This window comes from Coccidioides immitis (genome assembly GCF_000149335.2).
Source record: "Coccidioides immitis RS genomic scaffold supercont3.5, whole genome shotgun sequence".
Taxonomy (NCBI): Eukaryota; Fungi; Ascomycota; class Eurotiomycetes; order Onygenales; family Onygenaceae; genus Coccidioides; species Coccidioides immitis.
Window position 1 is genome coordinate 933557 of NW_004504307.1, and position 11715 is coordinate 945271.

The window sequence follows — 11715 nt, forward strand, 5'->3', positions numbered from 1 at the left end:
ACAGCGATGCTCAGATGCGCTCTAATGTATTTACCATGCCGCACACCGAAGTGCAGACCCGGAATCTTTATCGAAGCATTTCAAAGATCATGATCTCCCTTGCCAAAATTTCACAGCCCCGAATTGGTTCCTGGACGATTGATAACGATGGACGAATTAGCCTATCCATTCGTCCCATGTATTGTCATCTCCACCAACTAGAGAATTACGCTATTCCTTCTGGTATTCCACGGAATATGACTTACACGGGCGCTGATGGTTTCTATCTTGACTTACTTACTGGCCACGACAACCGTCTCCGGCATCAGGCGAATGCTGCTTTTGACGAAGCAGATGCACGTGGACAAGCCAAAGACCTAGTCCTTATGAGAGCGCTCCTTCATCTGTTTACTGACCGGCATCTTCATAACAGTCCATTTGTCATGCAACTGGCAGATATGCATGCTAGCAATATCTTTGTTGACGAGGATTGGAACATCAAGCATGTTGTTGACCTTGAATGGGCATGCTGCCTGCCCCTGGGGAACCTGTTGCCTCCATTTTGGCTAACTGGACAAAGTGTTGATGGACTTGATGGCCCAGAGTATGAACAGTTCAAAGCATGCTATGAGCAATTTACAACAATATTTGAACAAGAGGAGACAGACACACCATTACACCACAAAGGAAGTTTCTACTCCCGTGCAAAAGTCATGAAGCGGGCTTTAGATGATGGGCAAAACTGGTACCTGAATGCGCTGCAAACCCCAAAGGGTTTGTTTAACCTTTTCAGAACACACCTTCAGCCATTCTTTGACGAAGTACCTAAAGAGTCCCTCCGCGCAGCTGTATCTCCATATTGGACACCTGGAATGACATCAAATTCATCAATTGTGGAATCAAAGCTAAGAGACTATGCCAACTATCGCAAAGACGTTCACAATGTCTGTTTTACAGTAAATACAGCGGAAAGGCATATTGATAAACTACAATAGCCAGTGGAGGAAAGGGCAGCAAATCTGGATATTAGTAAGAGATCTTTGTATTCCCTTGGTTTTCTTTCCTCCAAGCTTGTGCCTGGCGGCCGAAAGATGGTGGGGGTCGCACCTAACCTTGACTAAAATTTCAGAACAACTATTCTGCGGTAATGATAAGTGGGAATGACCTGGATTAGCCAAAAGAACTTTCAGTTCACTGACTTGATAACAGAGAAAACCAGCTTCGTGGCTGATTGCGGCACTGGGACATCAGACGGAGTCAGAAGCCTACAAAGAGTGACGAACCATCAATGCAACCTGGACCCCCCCCCCCCTGGCAACCTGTCCCTGGTCCTATGGAATTGGCCTGGAAAAAAGAGGCAATGAAACGGTGCTGTGTTGCAAGTCGTGTTCATGACATACTACTTCAGGCCGGTGATACACTTATTTTTTACAGAAATGTGAGAGTTCCTCAAACAATACAAGGCATCACTGACTTATTGGTGGGAGCTCCGGCCATGCTTGGCACACAGCACTAGTGGAATAAGTGTTTTTCCATCACCTCATGACATTCTGTATAGCCCCGTGTGCTTCACCTCCTCCCTGAGTCTTCTTCCTGTGATCTCGCATTTCCCCTGGCTGAAACACCAGAATTCACAACAATCCAGCCCAGCTCTGTTTCAATATGACGACCCTTTCAGAAGATGATTGGAACACCATCAAAAAATATCCTTTAAACAACTCCCTTGATCAATTACAAGACTTACTTCAAGACACGGAAGACTCCTATACACTACACCTAATTTCTGATGATGGTGCTCGCCTTGACAAGGCCTGTCAAATGACAATATCACAGCTTCTCTCTGCTTTGCAAGGTACGGGAGCAGCTTTTGCTCTTCGGTCAAAGACAAGCAGTCATGACATATTGTTGGAAATAGCAATTCTTTTTGAGCATGTTTGAAACAGTGACTTCAGCTACACCCACTACTGCCCGCTAGTGAAGCTTGTCATCCAAAAAGAATCTGACTTTGACATCTGGAACACCATCCTTACCCTCATTACAGATGTCTCACCAGCTACTTCTCCACCCTGCTCTATCACACCCCTTCAACAGACTCCCTGGCTGTACAACACAAGCAGTTTCAGTGCTAGGCTGGTATTCGGGACCGGGACGGGATCCCATTTCCCATTGAAGCTGGTCCCGGTCCCGAATTTCGAAACAGCCGGGATCCCAAATATGAAATCTCAGTCCCATGTCCCATCCCACCCAAGAGCTTGAGGTCCCATTCCTGTCCCTATCTCATAAACTATTTCCCGGTCCCATCCTCAAATAGAAAATTATGTCCCACGTCCCATCTCAGCAGAGAAGGGAGGCTCCCATTTCCTGTCCCGGCCGGGTCCATAGTGGGACCGGGATGGGACCAGGTTTCCCGGCCCCATTATGTCAAATTCATAGAGAAGAGTCAAACTGATCAAATTTTGCGTGGACTGTTACCAAATTTCATTATCTTTTGACAACACAAATGGGACCAGGATTCCCAGTCCCATCCTACACTTTACTGGTCCCGTCCCATATACAATATTGAAATCCTGGTCCTATCCCATTTTGTCACGCCAGGTCCCGGGCCTGTCCTACAAGCTAGATTTTGATCCTGGTCCCAATCCCATCCTGATCTCAGCTCCCACAGAACCATCTCAATATGCTGTTAAACAACCTAGTCCCATTCTCTTGAGCTGAGCTTCAACCTGATCCCGTCCTTGGGACAGGAATTGGGACGGGAATCCGGGACCGGGTCGGGAAATCCCGGAACCGGATACCACTCTATTTTCTCTCTGCATGCCAGCACATTCATCACATCTCTTCCAGCCTCTTGATGTCAGTATTTTTGCAGTCTTGAAGCAATGGCATATGGGGCTCTAGTTGAACAGCAAATGCGGCTTGGATTCAATACTATTTACTAGAGGCCTATCTTGCAGCGCGTACAGAGGTCTTCAAGACTCAGAACATTCAAAACAGCTTTATTGCTACTGGTATAGCTCCATTTGACCCAGATCAGGTCATCCAGCGGCTCAATATTCAACTCAGAACTCCTACCCCTCCTCCCCCCCGCGCCAGCAGATCCAGCAATTCTCAGTCATCCTGGGTTCTTCAAACACCTAGCAACCTTCGCCAATTACACCAGCAGGCGAATAAGGCCAAGAATCTTATGGGACAGGGGCTTGGGAGCCCACCTCATGGCCTAGTGGAAGGTCTTGATCAAATTATCAAGGCCTGTGAATATGGGATGGTCAACGCCACTATAATGAAGAAGCAATATCAGGATATATTTGCTGCAAATGAGAAAGAGAAGCAAAAGTATACAAGATTTCCTCGTCGCGCTCGGGGGTGGATTAGTTAACTACGTTTAGTTAACTTAGGTAATCCACAGCGAAAGATCGCAAGCACGAAAGTTTACTGCAGAAGCCTGAACATATTGGACGCGGTTGAACATCCATAATATATGCGACGTCAGAAAGGATCTGACAATCAGGGCTAGACTGATAAAGTAGATATTTTAATTATTTTTTCCAAATTTCTGCTGCTATTGAACGGATACACTATTTAGTACGCTATATGACTTTGTGAAATCGTTCCAATACCTGACTATGAGACTTTCTGAAATGCTTCCACCTTCAAAAATTGACTTAACGAGTTATGGCCGTAGAATGCCTAACTCGAAGACAAGTCTTCTCTCCGAAAATCCACACAGTCCGAACCGCATCATCGAATGATCGGTGCTCTCCTCCGAGGAAAAATGGTGACTAGACGTCAATATTTTCTACTTATCACTCAGTTAGCACCAGAAGGACACTCTGTGACGAGGAAAGAAATCAATTGGTATACAATTGGCATTCAGAAACACGGGGTGCTGGGGTACAGCATCGCTAGATCTCAGGCTTTATATCTGATACTCCTATCATAAAGCCCGAGGCTATGTTTACCAGACTAGGTATAATCACTGCACCACAGCAATGGGCTTATAGGGAAGAGAACAATGAAATTCAACACTTACCCATGGCATTAATTTGATATCCTCGAGCTTTTAGTTATATTATGACAGTGCCTTTGAGCCAAACGCTCAACGGTCCATGTAGAATCCGTCATAGCAACACAGGATGTCATACCTGTCGACGAGCTTCTGTGGCTCTCGGCAAAGAGCTATCACTGATTTCACGCTCGTCACTGTTTTCCAGGATCCATGAAATCTATTTGAAACGGTTGATTCGTGACTTATATTCGCTTCTTCAAGAGCTCAAACCAAGCCGTGTATGAGGTCATACTGGGCTTGGCGAACGTGAAAGAGCCGCTGCGCGTTTAATTTATCCAATAGAAGATCGGATCTAAACGTATTATTATTATTCCTAATTTGGAAAGTGCGATCTTGGAGGCGGTCCGGCGAATCTAATATTCCGGGTATGTGGATAAATGTTATTCCATGCGAGCCCGGGCGCCACCGCCTTGGAAGCTTTGCAGATTGTAAGTGCACCCTGAGCACCAAAAGGGCTGGGTTTAATCAAATGCCACTAATCGCTATAAGATAATACGCTCCAAGACGCCAGCAAAACACACATGCCCTCTCCGCTGCAACTTATCCGGGTTTCAGCCTCCGCGGCCCGCCACTTTGTCCAATCTCTCCTCCTGAAATATAATGTCCCCAGCCAAAACGGGGCAATAGTAGCAAAATGCCTCGTAGAGGCCGATCTCCGTGGTGTAGACTCCCACGGCATCAATCGAATCCCCTCATACCTAGCCCGTATCCGCCAGAAAGTCCTTGATCCCTCCGTCTCGCCCGTAGTCAACAAAATCACTCCCGTGGTAACCCAGATCGATGCTCAGAACGGCTTCGGCTTTATCGCGGCCAACGAAGCCATGAATACAGCTATCAAGATAGCACAAGTCTACGGAATCGGAATGGTCTCCGTAAAGCACTCCAACCACTTCGGCATGTCGGCGTCGTTCGTCCAGCAAGCCATCGATGCGGACATGCTTAGTTTAGTTTTCACCAATTCGTCTCCCGCACTACCGGTCTGGGGTGGAAAGGATAAACTCATGGGCGTATCCCCCATTGCATGTGGTGCGCCCGCCGGAGAAAACTCAATCCCTTTCATCCTCGATATGTGCCCTTCTATAGCCGCGCGGGGTAAAATATACAAAGCGCTCCGTCGCGGTGATCAAATACCGCCAGGCTGGGCTCTTGACAAAGATGGGTTGCCAACCACCGATCCCGCTTCAGCGTTGAAAGGCGTAATGCTACCTATGGGCGGAGCCAAGGGATCCGCGTTATCTATAATGATGGACGTGTTTTCTGGTGTGTTATCTGGCTCTGCGTTCGCAGGACACGTCATTAATCCGCACGACCCATCTGAACCGGCTGATGTGGGCCATTTCTTCGTAGCAATCAAGCCTGACCTATTCATGACGCTAGAGGAGTTCAAAGGGCGGATGGATTATTTATACCGTCGGGCCGTGGAATGTGAGAAGATGAATGGGGTAGAAAGAATTTATTATCCGGGGGAGATTGAGCTTCTGACGGCGAAAGAAAGGGAAAGAGAGGGGATTCCGTACGTTCGGGCGGAAATTGAGGCGTTGAATCGCGAGGCCGATTTGGTTGGCGAGTATCATCTCAAAGGATTTGGATAGATTGGGAAGACACATTCATATTTGCTTATCGTGCTATATGAGCGTGCTTAGGCGAAGTGCTGTGGTGACCAAGGGCTCTAAGCAGTCACCATGCAGTTGAAATTCGGAGCCTAAATCGAGAAGCTCGGATTGGGAATAAAAACAATGAATATATTGAAAGAGAGTGCGGCGAATAGGTCGAATTTTCCCAAACATCATGTCCTATGACTCCATTTGTAACGGGGCACCTTCCAGCTGATTGGGACCACTACCGGGCATTGCAGAACCAACGTTTCCGTCCTCCACAGCGCCGACATCACCGTCCTCGTCTACCAAACCCCAACCCATATTCTCCAGTTCTCGCGAAAAGAAATCTCTCTCTTCGTCCATCATTGCCTGGCCTCCTTCCACAGCCATGGCATCCTTGTAGCGTCTTAAATGCCACCAATGCGTCAACCCTCTCAAGGCTTGCTCCATCGGCAGTGAATCTTCCACTTCGGCATCAATGTCCGCACCAGCGAGCCAGTCATCACGCAACTCTGGACGGCAGTAAAGATAAATCGCAGTGATAATGCGCATATGAGTTTGACGCCATTTGCGACCGCAGTAAGGGACTTGGGATTTAAAGAGTTTCAATGTGTACAGGCGGAGATGAGGGTTAGGGATCTTAATCCCTTTGCGTAGGACAGCGCTGGATTTATATTGTACGAGAAGAAGGCATCGGTGAGCTTTGTTTCGGGTGATCTTTTGCATGATGTGTAGGTAATTAATCGCGGAAAAGAAATTCCTAAAGGAAAACTCAGTGATGGGCGCATCAGGGAGAGGCGCAGTTGGAAAGCCTAATTCGTCAACTTCAGGGAGGTACGGGCCTTCTGCAAGCGCCTGTGAATCTTGACTTCTCTCACTGGGGGCTGCGGAAATATTGAGTACCGATAATGAAGATCGGCTTCGAGAGATTGGAGGAGGCACCGCTTCTTCTTCGCTATCCTCTACCCGTTCTGGCTCAGGTGACGCAGAAGGCTGCGGTGCATGGTCCGAGTGAATGTGGCAAAAATGGGAAAAGCTACCATCTTGATTAAAAAAAAAATGCAATAACTCAGTGTATAGAAAGTGGGCTTTCCTCACCTTAGGTCGTCGCGGTCGTTCCTCTTGGCTACAGCTTTATCGACATCTTCGTGTATAAACATTTTTAGAATCAATGGTAAATAATTCGAATCAAGCAACAGCTGCGTCATATATTCGAATTGTAAAACATCTATTAGAAATTAGCGGCGTACTTCGGAACAGGGGTAAACGTACGGGATCTTTTAAACCACTTCAATAATAACAATAGTGTGCCCGAAATGGCCTTCGACTTGATTTCGCGGCATCTAACAGCATCAAGGTCGTCCAGGCTCTCTGAGACATCATTAGATGGAACTTGAGATTCCCTTGTTCCGTTCGTCATCATTCTACCGGGGTCAGCGAATCCGGTATGCAAAGTAGATTAATTATCCCAAATAGGGCATACATACCCAGGCTTATGCCCATTTTGGCCATTCCCATTTAAATGACCAGCTGTCGCAGTAATATTTGTTAATATTTCCTTGAGCAGGACAATGACAATGGATTGGAGATGCGGCAATATTTGGCTCTAAGACACCGTCAGCTTGTAGGCTTCATTAATTTGAACCGACATTGGAACACATACATAAAAGCTCTCAACTGCATCCAAACGCCGCTGTACGTCTTTATCTTCAGTTTGCTTTGCCGGCGGCGTCGCCTCTCCTGGAGACCTCTCAACGGAAGACGAGGCTTCCTCATTGGACCTCCTAAGAGTTTCATTCGCATCCCAACCCCTATCGTACTTCATAAACTTCTCGCGCTCATCCCAGAGCTGTTTAAGGGCTCTCGTCATGCGCATCCTGCTGGAAAACAGCTTCCCTGCCTCGATGATCGATGACGGGACATCACTGCCTTCCCACTTGTGACCCACCAACACGTCTTGAAGGACGCTCGAGCCTTTTCCACCGATATTGTTGCTTGTGCTATCAAGCGGAGGGTACATGAAGGGAAAATTCTGGTTTGTCTGATAGTTCTGTTTTTTGCCGGCTTTTCCTGGCCCACCAGGTGAAGGAGGAGGAGACGGTGCCGGCGTTGCGATGTGAACGGATTTATGAAGTATTGAGCCATTACCTGACGCGGAGGACACGGAGGTGCCTGAAAACAGTGTCGGCGTATTAACTCGATTAGATACGTTAGGAAATGGAGGAAGGATTGAATTATGTTCCAGCTCTAAAGGAAAAAGGGGAGGGGGGGGATTATAAGCGGGATATTTTGATGTAAGTTCCTGTCGAAATGCATGGTAGTCGAGAGGAGAAGCTGTCAAAACTGGTAGCGGTGAATTCGAGCTGATTTGCTTCTCATCGTACTCTGGTTCCAATACCGTTTTAGCACGATGGAGGTCATTGGAGCCGCCAAAGAGCAGCAAAACAGATTTCCAGAACAGGAGAATAAGCTATGTCTGTTAATGATCGTTTCACCTGGAAATGGCGCTTGACTTACTCTTGTCAACGGAAAATTTGTGACATCTTCCCAGCGCAACCCCGCAATGATCTGGGCGATCACGACAAGATAGCTCGGATTCAATGCAGCTGTAGGTCAGACGTTGTCAGCAGATTTAATTGGCATAATAGAGTAGGCATTACGTACCAAAACACTCTCTTAATTGAGGGTTATCAGGGCGAAGTTTCTCCTGCCTCCGGGCAACTTCCACAAGGAAATAAAAAATAGTGAGAATTAGATTGACCTCACGATCCCGTGCCGCAAAATACGCGGCTGTGTTGTTTTCTCCATTGAAAACCTTTACATCATCACCAGCCATTCTGGATAAGTTAGAAAAATACATCAGTGTGAGAACCAATGTGGATTACTCACTTGTCACTGTCAAAGACGCGCTGCAAGTAGCTAAATAGTATAGGCAATCCATTGACCTGCTGGAAAAGGTCCACGTTTCTCTCTATCCATTGAATTTGTAACGACCTTTCTTTAGGCGTTTCAGCCGCCTCTGTTTCGGTTGGTTCCTGAGGGTAGTCATCAGTGGCCCTTCCCGCTGTAACACCCCAGACGCCAGTAACAAGATAGCAGATGTTTTGGAGAGCTTCAATTCGTGCTAGGATATCAACTCCCTTTGACAAAGTCGAGATTGTGCCACCGAGGTAAGTTTTTTTCAAATCTTCGGTGGCATTGAGCCACGTAATTTCCGACCCGTTGCCTTCTGGAAGTGAACAAGTAAAGTGAGACCAGTTTTGTTCAAACGAATCCTTTGATCCAAGCAGGAGCAGCCGATCAGATTCGTTATATTGAAACCATTCATCCAACTCGTCCGGGAAGGGCTGGCAATCCGCGTAGCTGAAAGCATACGCGGGCTGCTGTTCAGCTTTGGGAAGGTCCTGAACAATTTTCCGCAATTGAGCCAGGCTTAAAGAGTCGGTCGCGGGGTCCAAACTCTCTGGAGCCGGGGCAGGTGGGGGTGGTTGCAGCGGTGGTGGTGGTGCAACTGCATCACGCCTCAATTCCGGACGCGCCGGCTGTCTTGGATGACGCTGGGGAAACTCTGGAAACTCTTCATCCTGTTTTCTAGACAATTCTTCTTTGAAATCGCGGAATAGACTCGGCATGAGCTGCTCGTCTGGGACAGGCGATATATCTGTCCCCGTCTGATCAACCTCATCTGCGCGAACAATATGGTGGCCTTGCTGATTTTCTTCTGACGAAGCCATTGGCATCAGGTGGCCGTGCAGAGTCCTAAATCAATATCCTCAACTGAGTTGTAAATTTCTGTCTGCTCTTAGAGAACTTGAGGGTATCTTCTGGAAGAGCAAAAGAGCAAACATTCACCTAATTTGGCTACAAAGATGAACAATTTTTAAGCAAAGAATCACAAGCGGCACTCAGGGTGTAAAGAAGAGCCAAATGAGACCACGAGAGATCTTTTTTCTCCGGCTGTCGCATGCCAGTTCACTTTCGTCTGTTGTTGATGTAAGTCCACGCCCATCTGAGTTTGGACCCGCCGTCCGCTTGCATCCATCCATCTGACAACCAGCCGGGTTCGGGAATACGATGTTCCTCAGCAGTTGCATTGAGCGCGGAATTAACTCTGAATCTCAGCCGCAAATTGTCGGACCTTCGACGTCGACAACTTTTGCTATGGTTCACAGCGAATGTTCGCAGCCAATGCCACAACTTCTCTTACAACTATCAATTGAACAGAAAGAGCAAATGTTATTTTACCTTGGATTGTGATAGGTCAACTGGCGCAGTTAACCATCCTAATGGCGCAGAGCACCTCCCAGTAGCCCCGTTGGCGTATCCTGCATATATCCCACCAACAAAAAGGGTCAGCGCCAGCCGATCCACTCGTAAATCTCGGGTCACAAGCTGCATAACTTGGAGTACCTCGCAATTGTCTGTTAACTTTCTCCGATCGGCCGCCGAAGGCACAGGATTGTTATGCTTATTCCATAACTTCCGTCCCCAGATGACAGAGACCACCCATCAAAGGTAGGAGGGATATATGTAAAGATAAAAGGCGTTAAAGGAATCAGCTTTGTACGTTTGTATGCCCTATTATTTACAGGAGCTTTGCTCTATGAATATTTCTCCATAGTTCGCATCATTGGAATATAACGCTTACTCGAGCCAGCAGGGTTACGCTGAAAACTAAAGAGCGTCAAGTCATCTATGACTGCCGCTTGCGTCTCTCTAAATTCAATTATGTTGAGGGCCCGGTGCATATATCGATCCATCAGCAGTGACCCAGACCGGCGCATTGGTACTATTCAATCAGAAAAGAAGAGGAGGGAGGCCAACAAGAACCAAAAGTAATGCATGAATAGCCCAAAAAAAAAAAAAAAAAGAAAAAAAAAAAAGAAACTGGAAGAAGACTCAGTCTCTAGCAGCCAGATTCGAACTCTGACCCCTTCGAAGGGCCACTCCCAGCCCATTTCTAACAACCTATTATTCAAATTATATAAGAGAGAGAAGTGGCGAGGACCCGCTTCTTTTTTTTTAATAAGGCTGGCCTCTCATCATGATGATTGTATGAGCCTCGTCTCAAAGTTGCAAGGCTACTACTGTAATCAAGAGCATGGAAGCAATAGGGTATTAGGAGGGTTAGAACTCTGGCATTGGTCAACCCGGAGGTTTAACCATTAGGTAACGTGCGACCACCAGTTGATATAACGACAAGTTCGGCCATGAGTCCATATTGCAAAAGATGTCCTGTGCCCACGCACAGCAACCTTAACGAGCAGGAAGGACTAGAGGATCTCTGTCTGCATACTTTCACCTTGTCATGTAAGGCTATGGACCTCTCGGCCGTCGACGGCCATCCCAGATACCGAATCGCCTTTTTTATACTTTATTTCTTTGAAAGCATGATAAATTAACACTCAGAGTGCTTGCGGCGCCATTCAATACCGATTGGTAACGTACAAATACTCACGCTTGTTTTGAACCCCCACCCACTGCTTACTCTCTGCTCGATTTGAACCCAAATAACACTATAGTCATAAACCCAGATATGCCCTTGCAGACTTTGCAGTTTCCGAAATTTAGCGTTATGTCCTTTTCACAGATGATGGGATCGACGAGAATTGCTAACCAGACGACTATGCCATTAACCGTCCCTTCAGCCTGATTCGAAGACTAGCATCAGACCCCTCTGCCTCTTGAAGGCCTCTCGTATGACGGCTCACCAAGTGATAAAAGGCTGGGCAATGCCTTTTGATTACTATAAACGCGGCGACTGCCGGGCGTTCTCATCTACTGGTGGACCTGCGGCTCCTTGGCTTTGGAGAGAGCCTGTGAGGGTATTAAAAAGTCTGGCTGCATTCCAGCCTCGATGCTGGGACCGAGCAGGGCCGAGGTATCCTTTGCTTGTCCAGAGTACGGAGTAATGCAAGCCAAAAGAGTCGTTCACCCCACCGACACCCGTACAGGACCGTGTTGGCCGGAATATGTACGTAAAAAGGCTAAATAGTCATTGGCCAGCATACGAGAGGCTGTCAAGTACGCTAAGTTGAACACCTATCAGTGTTGTTCTTCATCTTTTGAGAT

The 11715-nt window shown here is 47.1% G+C and overlaps 4 protein-coding genes across 4 annotated transcripts; 3 read left to right on the forward strand and 1 right to left on the reverse strand.

Moving 5' to 3' along the window:
- Positions 1-35: 35 nt before the first annotated feature.
- Positions 36-974, forward strand: CIMG_10177 (uncharacterized protein; the record flags this gene model as incomplete). The annotated part of the gene is made up of 1 exon (XM_001239154.2): positions 36-974. One exon carries the CDS (start codon positions 36-38, stop codon positions 972-974), a length of 939 nt encoding a protein of 312 aa, XP_001239155.2.
- Positions 975-1641: 667 nt separating this feature from the next.
- CIMG_13553 (uncharacterized protein) lies at positions 1642-2235 on the forward strand (the record flags this gene model as incomplete). Its single annotated transcript, XM_004444631.1, has 2 exons — positions 1642-1831; positions 1955-2235. The coding sequence occupies 2 exons, from the start codon at positions 1642-1644 to the stop codon at positions 2233-2235; spliced, it is 471 nt and encodes a 156-aa protein (XP_004444688.1).
- A 2228-nt stretch (positions 2236-4463) lies between these two features.
- Positions 4464-6139, forward strand: CIMG_10179 (malate/L-lactate dehydrogenase). Its single transcript, XM_001239156.2, has one exon. The coding sequence runs from the start codon at positions 4567-4569 to the stop codon at positions 5635-5637; it is 1071 nt and encodes a 356-aa protein (XP_001239157.2). The 5' UTR covers positions 4464-4566; the 3' UTR covers positions 5638-6139.
- CIMG_10180 (pheromone-dependent cell cycle arrest protein Far11) lies at positions 5635-9641 on the reverse strand. The gene is made up of 8 exons (XM_001239157.2): positions 8533-9641; positions 8308-8480; positions 8161-8249; positions 7307-8113; positions 7131-7249; positions 6916-7067; positions 6742-6871; positions 5635-6679 (listed from the first exon to the last, which is right to left on the reverse strand). The coding sequence occupies exons 1-8, from the start codon at positions 9381-9383 to the stop codon at positions 5839-5841; spliced, it is 3162 nt and encodes a 1053-aa protein (XP_001239158.2). The 5' UTR covers positions 9384-9641; the 3' UTR covers positions 5635-5838.
- Positions 9642-11715: the final 2074 nt, after the last annotated feature.

Bases quoted from the DNA above. Each gene is read 5' to 3' on its own strand.
- CIMG_10179 (XM_001239156.2), top strand. From the start codon at position 4,567: ATGCCCTCTCCGCTGCAACTTATCCGGGTTTCAGCCTCCGCGGCCCGC.
- CIMG_10180 (XM_001239157.2), bottom strand. From the start codon at position 9,383: ATGCCAATGGCTTCGTCAGAAGAAAATCAGCAAGGCCACCATATTGTT. The intron at 8,481-8,532 runs GTGAGTAATCCA...TAACTTATCCAG, and splicing joins CGCGTCTTTGACAGTGACAA to AATGGCTGGTGATGATGTAA. The intron at 8,114-8,160 runs GTAAGTCAAGCG...TAACAGACATAG, and splicing joins CAAATTTTCCGTTGACAAGA to CTTATTCTCCTGTTCTGGAA.